General features: G+C 48.7%; 2 protein-coding genes across 5 annotated transcripts; one reads left to right on the forward strand and one right to left on the reverse strand.

Moving 5' to 3' along the window:
• The first annotated feature begins 1,466 nt into the window (after window positions 1-1,466).
• On the forward strand, window positions 1,467-8,869 carry siah1 (siah E3 ubiquitin protein ligase 1). 4 transcript variants are annotated; one of them, XM_084672762.1, is made up of 4 exons: window positions 1,474-1,616; window positions 2,779-2,899; window positions 4,234-4,290; window positions 6,537-8,869. In XM_084672762.1, exons 2-4 carry the CDS (start codon window positions 2,800-2,802, stop codon window positions 7,385-7,387), a joined length of 1,008 nt encoding a protein of 335 aa, XP_084528888.1. In that variant the 5' UTR covers window positions 1,474-1,616; window positions 2,779-2,799; the 3' UTR covers window positions 7,388-8,869. The 4 variants fall into 4 exon arrangements, with proteins under 4 accessions (XP_084528889.1, XP_084528888.1, XP_084528891.1 ...); XM_084672765.1 differs by lacking the exon at window positions 2,779-2,899 and adding an exon at window positions 3,419-3,464; XM_084672764.1 differs by lacking the exons at window positions 1,474-1,616; window positions 2,779-2,899 and adding exons at window positions 1,742-2,473; window positions 2,636-2,741.
• A 706-nt stretch (window positions 8,870-9,575) lies between these two features.
• On the reverse strand, window positions 9,576-19,366 carry lonp2 (lon peptidase 2, peroxisomal). Its single transcript, XM_084672719.1, has 15 exons — window positions 19,020-19,366; window positions 18,066-18,336; window positions 17,277-17,408; window positions 16,977-17,099; window positions 16,520-16,683; window positions 16,307-16,401; window positions 15,754-16,012; window positions 15,078-15,219; window positions 13,763-13,913; window positions 13,395-13,521; window positions 12,813-12,961; window positions 11,387-11,472; window positions 10,904-11,111; window positions 10,614-10,804; window positions 9,576-10,525 (listed from the first exon to the last, which is right to left on the reverse strand). Exons 1-15 carry the CDS (start codon window positions 19,250-19,252, stop codon window positions 10,301-10,303), a joined length of 2,556 nt encoding a protein of 851 aa, XP_084528845.1. The 5' UTR covers window positions 19,253-19,366; the 3' UTR covers window positions 9,576-10,300.
• Window positions 19,367-19,526: the final 160 nt, after the last annotated feature.

Genomic DNA, 19,526 nt, shown 5'->3' on the forward strand with positions numbered 1-19,526 from the left:
CATGTTTCCCTCTCTCTCTCCCCAGTCTCTGCTTCTCCTTTTTGTTACCGGCATGTTGTTCTGTGCAGGGAGGAATGTTCAAATTCCATCAACATTCCGGAACAGCTCAACATTCTCTGGGGTTCTGCTCTCCCCACAATACCCCCTCCCCTGCCTCTCTTATTCCACAACAGACCCCCTCTCTTCTCTCGTTTTCTCTTTCTGTCTCTTTTTCCTATTTTGCCTCTCTTTGTCATCCAATCGGCAAACTGTTTTTCACCAGCTTTTTCACCTCCATCTCTTTTCTTCTCTTGCACTTACTTCCATTAACTTCCCTAGCCTTCTTGCCCTATCTCTCCCTCTTTCTCACCTTCCACCTTCACCATTTCTTTGTCTTCCACCCTACTCTATTATTCTCTGTCCCACACTCTCCCGGTTTTCTTTCTCCCTCCCTCTCTTTCGGGGTACTGGTGTACAATGTGCTTACATAACCAGTGCCATAATCCCCTGCTGCTTGGCTAGCCCCTCCCCCACCCTTCAGTGCACTTCTCTGCCAAACTATCCTATCCAGCCCTGGGGAAAACCCCTTCTGGAAACCTGAAAAGTGACCTTAGAGAAAGCGATACTAAATGACAGTTTAATACTACAATACACATTTGTAACAACATGCGTTTGTTACACATTTACATTTAGTCATTTAGCAGACGCTCTTATCCAGAGCGACTTACAGTAGGTAAAGGGACATTCCCCCCGAGGCAAGCAAGTGAAGTGCCTTGTCCAAAGACACAACGTAATTTTGTACGTCCGAGAATCGAACCGGCAACCTTGTGATTACTAGCCCGATTCCCTAACCACTCAGCCACCTGACTTCCCCCGTTTTAGTAGTTTATGCACCTGCAAAAATAAACGACGGTCATAATGTGGGAGGAAAAGATGGTATCTTCAGCTGGAAGAATTGTGTCAGTCAATATTCTATTTCAAATAAATGTTCTGATCCTGTTGGATTCTGAAAAGCCTATCTGTGAATGCTCTTAGATCAGAGAATCTGAAAGCTTCTCTAGAAATCGAGTCTATTTTGCATCTACACTCAGCCTTGCAGCAACTTTCACACACACATACATACAGACATACAGACACACTTGTGACTTTATGCAATGCAGTCTTTCTCATTGATGATCCCGGCTTGTAATAGTATCCAAGCAGAAACACATGGCAAGTAAAGGTATCACTGTTTCGTTAATCCTAGACAGGGTCCCTGAATAATAAATAATTCAATGGCCAAACTCTTAAATTGCAGACAGTGCAAAACTGCAAACGATAGTTAAAGATCTCAGCATCTCAGCACTTTACAACATCTATTACTTTTTGTATTCCCATTGTTTTATGCGTTTCAGTAATCCCACAATTATTGCATTTGTGCAAAGCGCGCTCTTCCATCAACCTCAACAACTGTGCGCGGCACCGAGACCGGCGAGTGCTTAAAAACAGGCGTCTAGCTTTTGCTGTGCAGTACAGCAGCGCGAATGTGGAAACACCGAGCTAACGAGTGAAGGACGGTGAAGAGGGATCCCTTGTGGATTACTTCGCAATAGCTACTCAGCTAGCTGCAATTATTTTAAAGGATATTTCCTATAAAGGTAAGGACTGGCTTGTGTGGATGTATTTGTTGTATTTCTTCGAAAAACAACAAGGACTACGGCACAGGCTAGCCTAACCTAGGTAGCTAGCCAGCCACCTACTGAGACTTACTGTGTAGCGCGTTCGGGGGAAGGCCCTGTATACAGCCCTGTAGCTAGGCTACACCAGAGTTGTCGTTAGCTAGCTCTCTAGCTAGGCTAGCTATTCTATCTTTGCAAGCCATCTAGTCTAGCTGTAGGCCTTCTCTTGCCATACAAGGGAGGAAATATCCTAGCAAGCTACATGCAATTGTTTACAATTTCGTTTACTGTACGCTAGGGACGATTATCACACCTGTATTTGTAGCTTTTTGATTTCTTCTGTTGCTAGCTACTGTACAGTAGTCGCCGTCGATGCGAGCTTGTTTTAGTACTAGTACAGTAGTATAAGCCTAGCTAGCCTACACTACTTGCTAGTTTGCAACAAGCGTAGACTGGCTTACAGCTATCTAGCTAAATGTTATCGATTGGACAGCCAGTTTTCCATTATATCTGTCAGCGGTGCCAGCGCTGTGTTGGCTAGCTAACTAATTATGTCAGCCCAACGTTTATTTAGGTTAGGTAGCTAACTACTGATTTCCTAACGATGAATTGACATTAGTGAGCGGTCGTATCGCTCTCTCTCCCTAACACGCTAGCAAAACCCTTTTGAACGCGTTGGACCGTTCTACTGTACTGTAGCTACCTGCTCATCAGAACAGCTGGCGAAAGTCTAGACAGAGCTTGAGTAGAGGGCTACTAGTCTAGTCTAGCAAACATTTATAGCTATTTTGGACTTGCAGTTCAGTGTTTAGCGCAAGCAGTCCCCGACGAACAAGGTTACTCTAACCGAATAGGCTTTGAACTTGATATGTAGAGTAATGTTAACGCGACTGTTATTAACTGCCTGGGCGACAGGCAGTTGGCTTATGTTATTTATCTATTCATAAATGTCGAGTATATGGTTATTGGTGATTTTCTGACCCTGTGTAAAAGTACAGTATGTGGACCATCGGTCAACATCAACACAGCACTTTGTCAGAGATGGTTCGATTGCTAAAAGCCTGCTTGTGTAGGACCTATTATCACACTCTGGATCTTACTATGGTTCGTATGATGGATCTATAATAATGTTCTCTTGCAGATTGTATGTTGTTGAACTGGAATGGTGTTCGGAAACGTTGAACTCGGTGCGTCCGCAATCTGTAGTGTAGACAGTCTGGAACGAAACCCCAAGTTGCAATGTTGTCAAGATGGCGGGGAAGGTAAGCGAGATGGCTATCCCAAAACAGGGAAAGATTATCTAAACCCGGAGCTTTTCAGCCCTCCAAGTTCCGTGTTAGGCAGCAGTATTTGTTCATTTGTGTCTCCGTCTATCAACGTGAATATGAAACGTTGTATAGGCGTTTTGTAAAACGGTCCTCGTTTTATCGGTGCTTTTTTGTTTATTAGCCTTATTTCTAGTGTCAACTGTCTACTATCCTGAGACTTATACTACCATGTGTTATTGTTTGTGCGTGTTTTATTTACACGATGCAAGATCGCCAGTGTTTCATTTCAGCGCCCCGGCCTTGTCTGGTTGTTGCTGTAAACAATGCACCATAGATTACCCAGTCCATGGTCTTATTTTGGCTTCGTTTTTATAAGTGAGAACTGTGACTGCTTCACCAGAGTAGCTAGCTGGCAGCTTGTCCTTTTGTCGCTCCGTGGCTCGCTGGCAGCTGCACATGCCCAATGAATAGAAGCCGGTCACCCCCAGAAAGTGACAGCTGTTTCTCTCTTAGCAGCAGGAGCTCCTGCAGGGTGACTCATTGGCCCTGTGGCAGTGAGGTAATTCTATCCTTCTTACCAGTGCTTGAGGGAGTCCCTGGCCTGCCGTTCACTTGCTCTTCTCTCATTAGGCCTGTTTGCCCTTTAGTCTGACAAGTGCTCCAGTGAATAGAAAAGAGAAATAACGTCAGTGACAAAGAGCCACATGATATTACTAGGTGTGTCCTGTGTGTTTTTGAAGTGGTTAAGCAATAGGATGCTAATGTGGATATTTGCAAGTTGTTGTTCTAACAAGCTAACAAGCCCTGTTTCACCAGACAAGACATTCAGTAACTTTCTAGATGGCTCTCCACCCTGTGCCCACGCAATAAGCCTGCACATTGTGGTATTTTAAATGTTTTTATGGATATTTGAGTTGTTGCCTCCTTGCATGTGTATGTTGCATCATTTTCCGCCAATATGTTGACACCTATGAGCTTTGAGAAATTCCACCAGGAGCATCTGCTAATTTCACTGTTACAGATCAATCTGCAGAGACATTTAGCTTTCTTCAAAACAACCCTTTAAACGCCTAACTGGTTATGACCGCTGGTGTCATATTTCTCCCCCTTTACTACTATTCCATTTCTTACTAATATTCAGTTTCTTACTATCAAGAACTTGAATGTCGTCTCAATTTGCATCACCATAATCTTGGCGTTAAGTCATATGTGGTAGTGGGTGTAGAGGGGTGAGGATCTATACTCAATTCTTCTCACTGCATGATTATGATTCCTTTTATGTTTGTTTGTGTTTGTTTGTCTTTCTTTCCCCCTTCCTCTCATTTCAGAGGTCCCCATATTTCAAGAGAAGAAGAGAGCCTTATTGGGGAATCTTATGGACGAAGGTAAGCTACGTCCATGTTGTTTGCTGCCTGTTTGAATGTCTGTCTGTCTGTCCGTGTAGTTGTTCGTTTCCATAACAAGAGCAAGCAGGTCAGGAGCTAGGCATCCATAACGCATCATTAACCATAGTGTTATCACTGAAACATATACGTGCATAGTGGCTGTTGAATTTGATGGTGGTGGAAATTTCAATAAACAAATGGGAATCAGGAGAATTTTTATATTGGTGTTCCCTGCATTTAACTGGACAGATGTTTTGAAGAGAACATAAAAGATTGATGGGGGGTGCTATAGAGAAAAAGCTTTACACTCAGCGAGCCTAGTAATAACCCCATGTCCATCTGGAGGTCTTATAGCGAAGAGAGCCTAGCCTGCTCGAAACTATCTGTGAACTGTATCCTTGTCCCTGGGATGGGTTCTATAGAAATCTGCATCCTGTGTGAGTTAGTAATAGTGCTGGCTGCTGGTCGGTTTGAGGAGGTTGCTGGACCAGCTCTGCACCCTGTTTCCTGATTGAAGGTGTGTCCAGTGCCAGAGTTTCCACTGACTGAGCCGAGCAGGACTTGCCTGCCTGCCTGCCCAGCCCCCAGAGCCTGTTCTGCTGCAGAGCCATGGTCTGTCTCCTCATGGGCCTGGCCATGTCTGTTCTCTATGCTGAAACCCTTTCCTCCAACACACACACACACACACACACACACACACTCTCACTCCTTGAAGTAGATAATGTTACTACCACCACTGCAGTCTGTTTCTGCTTGCAGACAAAAGCCCAATCACACTCTGCAGCTGGAGTAGATTGCACCTTAGCCATGTCACCGGGCTGCCTTCTAATCTTCATGTTGTCCTGCTCTAGATTTAGCCCTGTTTGATTTAGCCCTGCGTGCCCTGTGGGTGTTAGCCTTACTACTCATAGCCCCTCACGCCAGTAGGTCAAGCAATGTGTGTGTGTGTATAGTAGGCAAGTTGTTTACTTAGCCATACAGCATGCTAGCACAAGCACTAGCAGACTGGTTTACAGTCGGCACACTGCTGGCTGGCTGCGGTGGTTGGATGACGAGAGCAGTTTGGCCAGCTAGGTTGGCGGATGGATAGTGTGGACAATCTGTGCTGGTTTGGCTGACTGACTGTGCTGGGCTGGCTGAAAATTCTATAAATAGCCAGAGCTTTATCCCAGCAGATGATGGCCAGAGCTTTATCTCAGCACATGTGTTTACAGTCCATCTCCCTAACACCTACGATGCAGTCCTGCTACTGCTTCTCTTTCACCTTCACACACACACGCGTGCGCGCGGTGTGGTGCTTGTATCGAAAAACAGCATCTCTGCCAGCGGGGGTGGGGTCACAGACTCTAGACGGCACCAACCAGTTCCAGGGAGAGAACATCCATACATCCAGAGCCCTGCGGTCCTTCTCTGCTCCACGAGCGCTCCTGTGCCACCCCTCCCTCCCTCCCTTCCCTCAGCCCAAGCACCGGCCCAGTTACCACAGCAACGCAGGGCAGGACGGGAAGCGACACACACACACACACACACACACACACACACACACACATCTGAGTTTACTTTACTGTCTGGGCAGTTCGTTGTACTGCCATGAAAATCTCTGTACTTCTGTTCTCCCCTTGGGCCAAAAATAGACTTTCCATCCAAGCTGTGTGTTTTTCTGCGTGTTAAGACTGTCTGTGCTGGACCTAACTCTTCTACAGAACGGCCAGTCTGCATGCCGCAGACGGCCCTCGCTATCTGCAGTCCTGAGTAGGAGAGCCGAGGTCCGGCGTTGTCAGTTGTCAACAGCGACACGTGAAACATGCACTCGTCCCCCTCCACAAGGCGACATGCACCACTGTGCTGCGTCACATGGTCTGGGGGTCTAGACGGGAGGGGGATTGTGCTAGATGACCACATCAACTGGATCCTACCCACATGGTTGCTACACTGGGTATCCTCTCACCCCCTGCCAGCTCGCATGCTCCTTAGCTGTAGTCAGCCAGTTATTCAACCATGGGGGATGTGTATAGCTCAGTGGTATAGCATTTGCATGCAGATCAAAAGGTCCCAGTTTCCAATCTCAGCTTTAGATCAAAGCGTCTGCTAAGTGAAATGCATCAAATTCAAATGATGCTTGGACTAGATGCTAAATGCTGTATGTTCTGGTGTGTGTGTGTGACGGGGAGGGGGGAGAGGTAGTGTCTTTGTCTGTCCTACACACATCTTCCTACTTCTAAGCTCCCTCTCTGTCCCTCCATCAGAAATGAGTCGCCAGACCGCTACCGCCCTGCCCACAGGAACCTCCAAGTGCCCCCCCTCCCAGCGCGTGCCCACCCTGTCGGGCACCACGGCCTCCAACAGCGACCTGGCCAGCCTGTTTGAGTGCCCCGTCTGCTTCGACTATGTGCTGCCCCCCATCCTGCAGTGCCAGAGCGGCCACCTGGTCTGCAGCAACTGCCGGCCCAAGCTCACCTGCTGCCCCACCTGCCGAGGGCCGCTGGGCTCCATCCGCAACCTGGCTATGGAGAAGGTGGCCAACTCGGTCCTGTTCCCCTGCAAGTACGCCTCGTCCGGCTGCGAGGTCACGCTGCCCCACACGGACAAGGCGGAGCACGAGGAGCTGTGCGAGTTCCGGCCCTACTCCTGCCCCTGCCCGGGCGCCTCCTGCAAGTGGCAGGGCTCCCTGGACGCCGTCATGCCCCACCTGATGCACCAGCACAAGTCCATCACCACCCTGCAGGGCGAGGACATCGTGTTCCTGGCCACGGACATCAACCTGCCGGGCGCCGTGGACTGGGTGATGATGCAGAGCTGCTTCGGCTTCCACTTCATGCTGGTGCTGGAGAAGCAGGAGAAGTACGACGGCCACCAGCAGTTCTTCGCCATCGTGCAGCTCATCGGCACGCGCAAGCAGGCCGAGAACTTCGCCTACCGCCTGGAGCTCAACGGCCACCGCCGCCGGCTCACCTGGGAGGCCACGCCCCGCTCCATTCACGAGGGCATCGCCACGGCGATCATGAACAGCGACTGTCTGGTGTTTGACACGTCCATCGCCCAGCTTTTTGCGGAAAACGGCAATCTGGGTATTAATGTCACCATATCAATGTGCTGAGGCACAGGCTACCAGGACTTGCATATTGACTGGGGGGGGGGGAGGGGCAGCCATATAGCTGACACACACACACACACCACACACACTCCTTTTTATTTGGACATGTATTTCGGAAAGACGCACTGTCTTTCTGTGTCCCTCTCTCTGTCTGACTCGCACCCATCGAATAAACACCCCCTCATACTGTTCTCTCCCTCTCTCAAACGTGTACCTACATACACACATCCACACTGACGTTTCAGACACTACAGGGATCCTGGAGTTGTACTGTATGGGAGCTGTTTTAGGGGGGGGTGGGTAACCCAGGGTGCTTTACCTCAGTGGGGAGAAGGTTGTGAAGCCCTTTGTCCAGAGGGCACGTTCTGTCTGGGAACCCTCTGACCAGACGCAGTGTTCTGCTGTGGAACCCTCTGACCAGACGCAGTGTTCTGCTGTGGGAATCCTCTTGCAAGAATCCTTGTTCTTCAGTGGAACTCCCTATCTCGAGATCCATGTTCTCTGGTGGAACTCTGTCTAGAGAGGCATGTTCTGCAGTGGAACCTGCTGACCAGATATCATCTTCTGCAGTGGGAACCCTTTCTAGTGGAACTTGACCCACTCCTAACCCTGGGTTCTGTCTAAAGCTTTGGTCAACCGCCCGGGCTCTGTGACCTGAAGAGGGACACTTCTGCAGGTGGGCTCAGCTGGCTACCTCCCCCTGGAGACCCTGCAACATGAAGGGTGCCAGGCTTGGGAGGAGCAAGGTGGACCAGAGACCCGGATGAAGACTGGGACTGGTGGGGTGGGCTCAATTAGGGGAGAAGGGGTGATGGCAAACTGTTTCTTATTTTAATTTTTTCGAGAGCGGGGGGGGGGGGGAGAACCCGACATTTCAGTTGAGTCAGTGAAACAAACTTTTCTTTGAGTTATGTCATTGTTTTAAGTTGTTTTATTTGGTTTCATTTGATTGAGTTGTCCTTGTTCAGTGTCCTCCCGGGCAGGAAGAGGGGACATGAGAGGAGAACAGCTCCAGTGTGTGTGTGACTATGGACACATGGGCTGAGGCTGAGCCTGACCGAAGGGTCACAGTTCCAACCACTGAAATTCACACCTGGATGGGGGGGGACTATTTCTACGAGCTAAAATATTATTGTTATTATTAAATGGAGATTATCATAATTATACTTTTTTTGTTTTTGTAATTACCGTTAATGAATGAAAAAGGCTGTTGTACCCTTGTGGCTAATCTTCAGTGTTTGTAGATAACGAAAAGAAAAACCAAGAAAAAAAAAAAAAAAAAGTTCTCAGAATTTTACGTTTGTTTCTTTTTGTATGTTTGGTTTTCTTGTTGTTTGTTTGTCTGTTCTGTTTGTTGTGAGGGGAGGGCGAAGCAAGGCCAAACACCTGTGTGGATCCATAGTACTGTTGCTGGTCCCCATCTCTTGTTTTATTTTGGTTCTGTTTTATTTTGTCATTAAATAAATCTATCTTTTTCATACCTTGTGCAATCTCTTAACCTGTATTTTCTCTGCTTGATGAGTCAGTGGCAACTGCATAAGATGTGTGTAAGAGCTGTGTATTTGTTAGGTGACGGGTTCAGAGGGAGTTACAGCGAGGCCTCTCGTTGACCCAGGCACAGCTGAGCACCCGCCCACCACGCTCATGCTAACACGCCTGACAACATTACCCAGAAGCCCTAGGGCATCACTGGGAGTCTGGCATCATGCCCGCTTTGCTGGGAAACACACCAACATCCTCACCTCATCATGCAACTCAGGCGGGGCAGCAGACGGGGGAACTGAGCGTCTCTGTGGAGAGCAAACACCTACCAGTCTCGAGCGACCAGACTAGTCTTTACCCACCTCATTAGTCCCCACCTATTGTGGGTTACAGCTTTGGGTTGGGTGGGGTTGCTAGGAGCAGACAAGCCTAATTCCTCAGGGTCCCTGTTTCATGCCCCATGGACATGAAATAGTCATCACAATGTCATCACTCCTTCTGTGGTGAGCCGTCCTGCTGTAGCGTCCTGAGGTCTGAATCCAGCCCTCTCGTCCACTCAGGTAGGCCTTGTGGCAGCCAGATAACAACACGAGATATTTCATCTTTCAACACGCTATTCTTTCTCCCTGTTCTTCCCCTGTGCCCGCTCCTCGTGCATACACACATTTGACGGATGTAGAAGATCAATTCAGACGAGGCAACCACCATCAGTAATTGAGGAAACCATGTTTATTGTTTTTGCAAGCAAAGCTTTCAGAAGCAACTGTATTACAGCTAGTTAAGAGACAATATTGCTGCATCTTAACAATATGCTAAATGTGCAATCACGCTCATGTCGTTATGCACACATGGCTGTCTCACTATAGGCAGATTGGTTAAACAGGGAAGTCATGTTAATTTGTCTTTTTCGTCTCGTTGATCCAACTCCCAGCAAGACAGCTGTGTAACAAATGTCACAAGGTGAACACACTCAACAACACAAATATTTCAACTCTTCATACTGCAGATTCTAGTTGATCTGCCTCTTGTGGGCATACTCCAGCACTGTCTCCGACCCTGTCTGTGCTACAGTCTGTAAACCTGGAGCTCTGCCAAGCCCGAGGTGGAAGATGGGCCCTGTGTTGCCACGGCAACCCTGTCCTGAGCAAAGTGGACAAGCTGAGACGCAGAGTTCATCCAGCATTCTCGTCTCCCCTTGACCACCCCCAAACCAAGAGGCAAACGTGTTATAAATCTGAGAAAAGCCAACCTTCATTGCTAATTGTGATGAGAACATTTCCAATTTGACTGTAATCAGTTGGACAGTGGAAGTTTGGAAAATACTCCAAAGCAAAGACAGCTTAAAAAGGCCATGAACTGAACTCTGACAGATGGATGGGTGGAGGAGCCTATCAATCACAGCTTGCTGACCAGATGGATGGGTGGAGGAGCCTATCACAGCTTGCTGACCATGTGTGGTTGTGTCAGGGAGGCTACAGGGAACCCCCCATCGAAAGCGGCGTTCAGGACATCATCAAGGTTGGCTGCAGTCACAAAGTCAAGCTCCGCCCTGATGTGGGCAGGGATCTCCTCCAGGTCCTTGTCGTTGCGCTTGGGGATGATGAGACGTTTCAACCCTGCCCTATGGGCTGCCAGGACCTTGTCCTTGATCCCGCCCACCTGTTGAGTCAAAAAGAACAGATCCTCTGTGAGCTCCCACTGTTTTAGGTAGACCATGACTGTGTGTGTGTGTTTGTGTAAACCTTACCGGAAGCACCAGTCCTCTTAGTGTGATCTCTCCCGTCATGGCAACATCTGACCTGACCAGGCGGCCGCTGAACAGAGACGCTAGGCACGTTACCATGGTGACGCCAGCAGAGGGGCCGTCCTTAGTGACCGCGCCCGCTGGGAAATGCAGATGGATGTCTGTCCCCTCCAGAGGATCTGAACCCCCCACCACTGCAGAACACACACACACACACACACATCAAAATGTTTTCTGGATGTAATTGTGTCCCGCGTGTGTGTGTGTGTGTGTGTGTTTGTCAGCGTTCGCACTATTGGTGAGCTGGTAGGTCTTGGCGTTGCTGCGTAGCCAGCTGATGGCGAGCTGGGCCGACTCCTTCATGACGTCCCCCAGCTGGCCGGTGAGAGTCAGCTGCCCCTCCCCCTCCGTGCGGCTAGCCTCCACAAACAGGATCTCCCCGCCCAGCGGCGTCCAAGCCAGACCCATGGCCACTCCCGGCAGGGTCAGCCGCTCAGACACCTGCCATGAAATGGAACACGACATCAGAATGACGCATGTGGGCGAGGACAAACATGACCACACGACATTCCCCCCCCCACCCGCCCGCCTGCCCCTCCAACTGAGAAAGACCAGGAACACCTCGCTCCTCTACACCGGCTCCCCCCACCCACCCACTCCCCACGTTCTGTGACCGTACTCGCGTTGCAATCGAAGCAACCGTCAATGTAGCTGAGTGGCACACCCGCTATTGAGGCTGCGAACGGAAAGCCGTATGTGAGGCGGGACCAGCTCACCTCCATGTCAAAGAGGGGAGGTCCCAGAATGTCCTTCAGAGCGATGTGGTCGATCACTATGGGCATCTCCGGGGGCACTGCCATGTCTGAGCACACAGAAACAACTGTGAGCGAGTGCCACGTTTAAGAACAGAGATGTCATGGATGTGCAGCCAGATGTTAGAGTGCGTGTGTGGAGGACAGAAGGAAACAGAGAAAGAGAGGCACAGAGTGGGATATACTGTTGCGCGCCAGACCTCCTATGCACATGCCAAAGACCGCCCACTAATCATGTGATGTGACTACTAATGACCCCTGTGTTCTATTCAACACTGGCCCTTGACAACACACAAACACATACACGTGCAAGCACACACACACACACACACACACACAGAGAGGAAGGAAGGAAGGGAGGACAGAGCAGGAGAGACAGACAGATGCGCCCTGCCAAACTAGTCATTTGGCATTTGTTACCAACTGGGAGTTCTAGGGCATCTGTTCATAATACCCACGCACACAAACAAACACGCATCCTTGTCTTCACACATAAACAACACCACCGACACACGCCTCTTTTCAATATGTACCACTATGTCTGCGGACAATGTCGCGGTTACCTGGCAACAAAAAGACACGCACTAAAGACCAGAGGAGGAGTTAAAAGACTTCTCGTTCTGCCTCTGCATCGTCTCTCCTTTCATCCTCATCTGCTCTTCTATTCATTCACGCTCTCCATCATCTCCCTTTCCCTGCTCAGCTGGTTCATCTGCTCCCGCCTGGGCAGGTTGACTACAGACTGGAGAGGAGGTGACAGGAGTGTGTGTGTGTGTGTGTGTGCGTTTATGTGTGCGTGCATGTTGCCAGGGGGCGTCTTTTCCTATTTCAAAAGGGCAACTGCTGCAGGGCCATAAAACCCCTCTGTTCTCTTCCCTCCCTCCTCCTCCTCCTCCTCTACCCCCCCCCCCCCCCCCCCACGACTGGCTGTGTTAACTGGCCGGGTCATTTCTCCTGTTACACAAGAGCAGCTGCACAGACACCCAGGGAGGGAGGAGGAGGGTGTGAGTGTGTGTATGTGGGGGGCAGGCAGGGGGCTTAGCCCCTGAGAAGGCCTCTTATTCAGAAGGCGGATGGCGTGCGTGTGTGTTTTTGCATGTGTGCGTCCGTCCAAGCGTGCCTGTATGTTTGTGAGCGAGCACTCTGCAGAGGTCAGCAGTCTTCTGCCGCCATCGCCTCACAGCTTATGGAGTGTGCATGATGTGCATGACTGTGATGAGCGTGGGTGTGTGTGTGTGTGTGTTGAACCTATTCACAAGGGTGGGGTGTGTTTAGGGGCAGTTCAGCAGCCCGGCGCCGTAGTGCGATTCGGGAGCGAGTGTGGATGGGAGTGGGTTTGGTGGTCAGTGTGTGTGCTACTCCTGAGGTGGTCTCCTTGAGCTCCTCCTACCTCCATCCTGCACTCCCTGCGGTGCTCCCTCAGCCAGCGAGGCCTCTGACTTCATGACCTTGTGACCCTCAGCGACCTTCACGGCCACGGCTCGACAGATCGCCCCGATCTTCCTCTCCAGGGAGCGCACGCCCGCCTCACGGGTGTACCTGAACACACACATCATTTCTCTAGGAATTCATTTCAAATCTATTTGTGTAGCCCTTTTCAAGCAATGTCACAAAAAAAAAACACTTTAATTAACCTAAACCCCTCACAGACCCCAAGGACTATGTAATGTACATGCCATACCAGTCAGTCTTATGGTCTGTCTATCTGGTTTGTAGCTGTGTCCGTCAATGGGCATTTCCGTGTCTGTTAGAATGTATTTGTCTGTTTTGGGCTTGTTAACATGTATATGTGTGTGTTTGTCTATGTATGTGTATGTGTGTGTTAACTGAGTAAACCTGTGAGGGTAAACTAAGTGGACCTGTCTGGTCTCAGAGTAATCCTAACCCCCGTCCCCTCTCAAGCCCCTGGCTAACCCCAGCCGGCCTTTAGAATCCTTAGATAATCAGAAGCCCTCCGTCTGTCTGGGCGTACCGGCTGGTCATCTCCAGCGTGGTGTCCTGGGGGATCTGGAGCTGCTGGGGGGTGAGGCCATGCTGCTCCAGCTGGTGAGGGATCAGGTGACGGTGGGCGATCTCCACCTTCTCCTCCTGGGTGTAGCCTAGGATAGCGTACCACATGGGGGGAGGGGGGATCAATACACGCACGTGCGTAAATACAGTAGGTCCATCCACACACACAATCTACATAGAGTTTCTTTTGTGGCCTCTGTCTCAGCGGTCACATGTCCTATTCATGTGGTAATAAGCGAGGCTGCATCCAATTAAACGTCATCAATATCACAGACATCCTCAGTTCCCCGTCTGTTGCCCCGCCTGACCCCCTGACCCCTGCCCTCTGACCTGGCACCTGCAGCACCTCCATTCTGTCCAGCAGAGCCGGGGGGATGGTGGTGGTGGTGTTTGCCGTGGCAATGAACAGAACCTGGGAGAGGTCGAAGGGTACGTTCAGGTAGTGGTCGGTGAAGCTGTGGTTCTGTTCTGGATCCAGAACCTAGACACACGGACACAGGGTTTATAGATCAGAATATAGTCACAGGTATCATAGAGCAGTACCTAGACACATAGACACAGGGTTTACAGTAGGGGTGGGGGATTCATCGATTCACATATGAATCGCGATTCAGTCTTGTAGCGATTCACATCGATTCACAAATTTCAAACATTGATTTTCAATTATTTATTTATTTGATTCATTTTTTTATGAAGCTGTACATTTCTGTTTCGTATTTAACCGTGTTGCATAAATCTAAGTCTATTCAAGAAAAGTCTACTTTTTGTCACTGTATTTCGTGAACGAGTTCCTAGAAATCCTTTAGCAAACGTTCATTTGTTTTGTAAGTATGATTAGAAGGCCGAGTGTTCTGTTTTATAACTTGGCATTAGCAGAAACAAAACGTATGTTGTCCTTTGGCATTAAGTAGTGTCATAAGGGCAAAAACACTGTCTTGTAGAAGGTGACTTTGCATGAACCCTCTGTGGCTCAGTGGGTAAGCATGTGTACCATCGAGTCTACGGCCAAACTAGGTACCCCTGGTTCAAATCTCACTCAAACCAATTGATAATTCATTTAACTGATATCAGTTAAGTAATATAAATGTTAAACAATCTCCACTCAACATTTAAATTTGACATTGAACTATCTAGTTGTAACAACCTGCAGAGTTGGGGTGTCAGAAAACCAGAAGAAAGCAGGGCTCCCCTGTTAGCTCACTGGGTTGTGTGCATGTTCTGAAAGCTGGGGCAGTACTGCAACAGCCTGGATTCAAATCCAGCCATCACCCTTTTCTGTATGTGTTCCTCCCTCTCCATTCTTTTCCTGACACACTTCAATTAACTGTCCAATAAAGCATGTCAAACACAATTCACAACTCAATAAACTGAGCGAAATAACCACACAACAACTTGAGTCTTTTAACAGGTTTTTTTTGTCCGTTTTGTAAATTTTAGTTTGTTGTTTGTTTTCATAAAAATATATATTTGTGAATCGATTTTTAAATGAATTGTGACCACAAGAATCGAATCATGAGTTACCAAAAGATTCCCACCCCTAGTTTATAGATCAGAACAAAGAAACAAAGTCTGGATTATAGACTGTGGTTATTATCCAGGTCCACAACTCCTGGTTAATGACCATAGTGGATACGGGGGGTCTCACCTCCAGCAGAGCGGCTGCAGGGTCTCCCTGCAGGCTCTTGCCCAGCTTGTCCACCTCGTCCAATAGGAACACAGGATTGTTGACCCCCACTGTCTTCAGGCCGTTGATAATACGTCCGGGCATGCTGCCCACGTACGTGCGCCTAAGAGAGAGAGGGAAGGAGGGATAGAGAGGGGAGGGAGGAAGGGGGGAGGCGGGAGGGAAGGAGGGAGGAAGAATGGGAGGGGGCAGGGAGGGAAAGAGAGGGGGAGGTAGAGAGAGGGGAACATGAGAAGAAGAAAGGGGGAGGAATGAGAAGGGAGGGACACGAGAAAGAAGAAAGCTCTGTGTGTGTGTGTGGCAGTGATGGCTGGTAAGGTTTGAACAGGGAGACCCACATGGGACCTGCTTGAGCTTGAAGGTGATGATGTCATCCCCCCTTATCTCCATAGTGACAGCAGATCAAAATAGTGACATCATGTTCTAACTCCCAGAGCTCCTCTCATGTGGATCTATGTCAGTAAAAAACCCAGGGAGAAGGGTGTGTGTTTGTGTAAGTGTATGTTAGTATCAGACAGACCTGATCTTCCTGAAATGACAGTTGACCTCAATTTGGATCAACCAAGCCTTTACATAAGGAAAAGCATTTGCAGTGACTCACAGTCAAGGTGTTTTTTTCAAGGGGTTTATAACTTACCTGTGGCCGCGGATGTCAGACTGGTCACAGACCCCCCCCAGGGAGATGCGGTGGAACTCCCTCCCCAGGGTCCGGGCCACTGAGCGGCCCACGCTGGTCTTGCCCACCCCCGGCGGCCCCACGAAGCACAGGATGGGGCCCTTGAGGTTACTCTTCAGCTGCCGCACAGCCAGGTATTCCAGGACGCGCCTCTTCAATTTCTCCATGGCGTAATGGTCGTTGTCCAATAGGACACGAGCAGCATGGATGTCCAGGCAGTCTGGAGAGGAGGGGAAGGGATGGGGAGGGAAGGTGAGCAGAGACAGTACATTTATTAATGGCTGGCCATAGTTATGGAGGTGCTAACATCCCACAGAATCCCACAGTCAAATTCCCCAAACACTCCCCAGACGGGGGCTAAGCCCAGTACAGTGAACTGCTCCCTCTGGTGGCAGCGAGGGTAGACCGAGAACAGTGTCAGACAGCGCCCTCAAGTGTCAGAGGTCAGTAGTGTCACGCTGCAGGAAGGTGGACTTGAACAGGGGGACAGAACTCCCTGTTCTGTCAGTAGTACCTGTGGTCTGCTTACTCCAGGGCAGTTCCACCATCAGGTCCAAGTAGTTACGGGTGAGGGCCGACTCTGGCATCGACTGTGGCATCTTCTTCAGTCTGGGGAGACCAGCACACAGGAAGTATTAGTGCGGGAATTATCACACAGCATAGGATGCCACTGTGGGTCTATAATACATACACACAGGCACACACAGGCACGCACACACACACCTACCTCTTGAGTTCTTTAAGACAGACTTTGAGGGCGGCTTCTGGCATGTTGGCTCCTTTCACCTTCCTCTCTAGAGAAGCTGTGTCATCAGCATCCTCTTCCTCCCCTTCCTCTTCCAGAGAGAACTGTCGCCCTGGAAACATTCCTCCCTTACGCACTGCCAACACCTGGGTAGAGAGGCATGGAAGCAGTGAAAGAAAGGTTTAAATCATCATTCATTTAGCAGACGCTTGAATCCAAAGCAAATATTACAATGCAAATAGTACAATATAAATACATAATAAAATTGAGTTGTTATAAATTAATAATTAACATTAATTATTTTACTAAAGTTATGCAGACTAAATGTCTGTTTGAATAGAGGGTCAGATCCTTCTAGTAAACGTCTCTGTTAGTCTCCACAGAGGCCAAAGGTGACACCCGAGGTCAAGGTTTGGGTCACAATGGCAGGATGTCCTACCCTCTTGTTGTCATCAGGTCGTGCTTTCCTGGTTTTGTGCAGCAGTTTCAGCCCTTCGATCTGCCTGGTCAGCATGGGCAGGGTCTTCCTAAAGCGCTCCTCCAAATCCACCGCATCCAGGACCTGAGTGTGTGTGTTTGTGTGTGTACAGAGGGACCCGATATATATCAAAAAAGATTACTGTGAGGTGAGGCTATTTCCAGACACACAACAATGTTACAGTAATCCAATATATAGGACTCTGTCTGTCTGTCTCTCTCTCTCTCTAACAGTCTCCCATACACCCACACACAGCTGCACCTGCAGTTTCTCCTTGTTGGTGGTGCGTATCATGGAGGCCAGGATGTCAGGAAGGGTCTCTCTCGGAAGACTGTCCAGGAGTCGCCTCAGTTTGGCCACCACAGGCACAGACATGTCCAACATCCCTACCAGCTGAAACACACACAGAAGACTTGATTCCTTTTCCTCTTGATGGGACAAGGTCTGTACACCTTATAAAACTGAAAATGCACAACAACTTTCATTCAACACTCTGGCTGCATGTCCATGTCCAGAAGTTATACTATGTGCTTACAGACATGTTTGAGGGTATGTATGCATGCACACCAACAAAGAGGACAAAAGGTTTATGAACTTTAACACGTCAGAGAGCTGGGTTGAATAGCTAACCAATGAAAAGGAAGTAAGGCACAAGGACATGTGAAAGAGAGTGGCGGAGCCATGAACACAGCACCGTTGATAGGAGGCAGACAGACAGTATGTCTGGGTATATGTAAACATGACCTAATACACAGAGACAGGGGACAAAGGGTAGAAAAGGGTCTCATGTGGATGAGCCTGAGCAACACTTTACTGCTACTTTACACAAAGACTGACAGATGACTTTTAAGTGTATTTGTGTTGCAAGTTTGTTGGGTTGACTGTTAACACTTACATAAGACTTACATAAGACTAAATTAAGCACACTCTAAATCCTAAATCGAGCTCCAGGAGTATTCATGGGGATGCTAGGTCAAGCACAACTCAGCACTGAGAATGACCCGATATCCTTCCTGACTTATGACATCCTTCTCCAGCACACCCGCCCACCTGAACTGCAGCCTGGTAGAACATCTGAGACAGGTCTCTCAGCTCGCCGTCCTCCCCGATGGCCCCTGCTGCCCCGCCCGTCCCGGCAGCCCCTCCAGGGGTGGTGTACTGCTCCAGCAGCTCCAGCTGCTCCACCTCTGCCACTGGGAAGGGATGCTCCTTCAGGAGCCCCACCAGGCGGAAGCGACACACACCAGTAATCAGGAGGGTGTAGTGGGGCTTTGGCCAATTACTGCCCACCACCTGCACCGCCATGCCCGCTACCCCAATACTGGGGAGAGATATTAGAGATCAACAGAGAGAGAATGAGGGGAGGGGTTGGCTAATCAGGATATCTTGGACAAGAACAGCAGAACCTCTTCTGAATCTAGGAACCAGCTAAGTGAGGACTGGATTGATTTCGATGAAGCAGGTGAATTCTATAATTATCATTCCTTAATTCTACGAAAGCACGGAGAGCAGATTCAGAACGTTACCAGTTGGTAATCATAGTGAATTGTTGACCATATGAATTTTGGATTCAGGGTTAAAGTCCATATGTGGACCCGCCATTCTGTGAACTTTTCTAGAATAACTGAATTGGCAGTTTCGACGACTGTAGAAAGGTCTATACTGTAGCTTACGTAAATGCAATATAAAAAACTATAAATTTTAATTTTACACTTTAGATGTCACAAACCATTTTTGCACATTCGTAAATTATGTAAGATTAATTGCAATGTTTATTTATCAGTGTTTGTGTTTATTAGCTAGATAAAACACGTTGACAATAGAAACGTAGTTTGACATTTTTAAGTTAAAATGATCCTACCAGATACCTAGCTGAGGATAGTTTGTTAACTTACTGTTAAGCTAGCTACTGTACTGTAACGTTAGCATGCTAGCGTTACCTCACAACTTCTGCCCTGTCAAAAAGTAACGGGTATGGGAAAAGACTCCATGTATCATAATAACCTGTGTAGAGATGGTAGATTCTCGGTGTCGTTTTCGGGGTCTCTTGCGTTGGGGATTACCCCTATGATGGTGCTTTTCAATGAGGTCCCCTTCAACAACCTGCTCTTTACGAGTTGCATGTTTCTCGGGGTGTCCACGCTTATTCGCATCGTAGAGCCCGGTAAAAGCACGCCTTCATGGGTCAACAGCAACGGTAGGCGGGTGGGGATCTGAATTCCGTTGTTAGTAGACATTGTTGGAAGTTGTAGCTCTGATCTAATTCAGTGTTACGTGTGTTCCATCGGCGAACAAAATGTACTTTACGGTGTCAAACGTCAGAGTACAGAAGGACGAATGAAAACATTGTGAACTACGGAACTCAACGTGGGACAAGTGGTAAAGATATACGCCTCCCTGACAATCGCCTGTGCACAAACGTCACTTGTTTTGCAGTATGTAAACGTCTTCAGAAGTCTGCGTATGTGGTCTGAGAAGGCCGGTGCAGCCCAGCTACGAATAGCGTACCTC

This window comes from Hypomesus nipponensis, chromosome 14, assembly GCF_054491055.1.
Source record: "Hypomesus nipponensis isolate SF chromosome 14, ASM5449105v1, whole genome shotgun sequence".
In the NCBI taxonomy this organism is placed as follows: domain Eukaryota; kingdom Metazoa; phylum Chordata; class Actinopteri; order Osmeriformes; family Osmeridae; genus Hypomesus; species Hypomesus nipponensis.

What these genes read in the sequence shown, in the direction of transcription:
- siah1 (XM_084672762.1), top strand. Translation starts at nt 2,800, where the DNA reads ATGGTGTTCGGAAACGTTGAACTCGGTGCGTCCGCAATCTGTAGTGTA. An exon ending in TTGTCAAGATGGCGGGGAAG is followed by an intron (nt 2,900 to 4,233) that starts GTAAGCGAGATG and finishes CTCTCATTTCAG; the next exon opens with AGGTCCCCATATTTCAAGAG. An exon ending in GGGGAATCTTATGGACGAAG is followed by an intron (nt 4,291 to 6,536) that starts GTAAGCTACGTC and finishes TCCCTCCATCAG; the next exon opens with AAATGAGTCGCCAGACCGCT.
- lonp2 (XM_084672719.1), bottom strand. Translation starts at nt 19,252, where the DNA reads ATGTCTACTAACAACGGAATTCAGATCCCCACCCGCCTACCGTTGCTG. An exon ending in TCTGACATCCGCGGCCACAG is followed by an intron (nt 15,220 to 15,753) that starts GTAAGTTATAAA and finishes TCTCTCTCTTAG; the next exon opens with GCGCACGTACGTGGGCAGCA. An exon ending in CTGCAGCCGCTCTGCTGGAG is followed by an intron (nt 13,914 to 15,077) that starts GTGAGACCCCCC and finishes CCGTGTGTCTAG; the next exon opens with GTTCTGGATCCAGAACAGAA.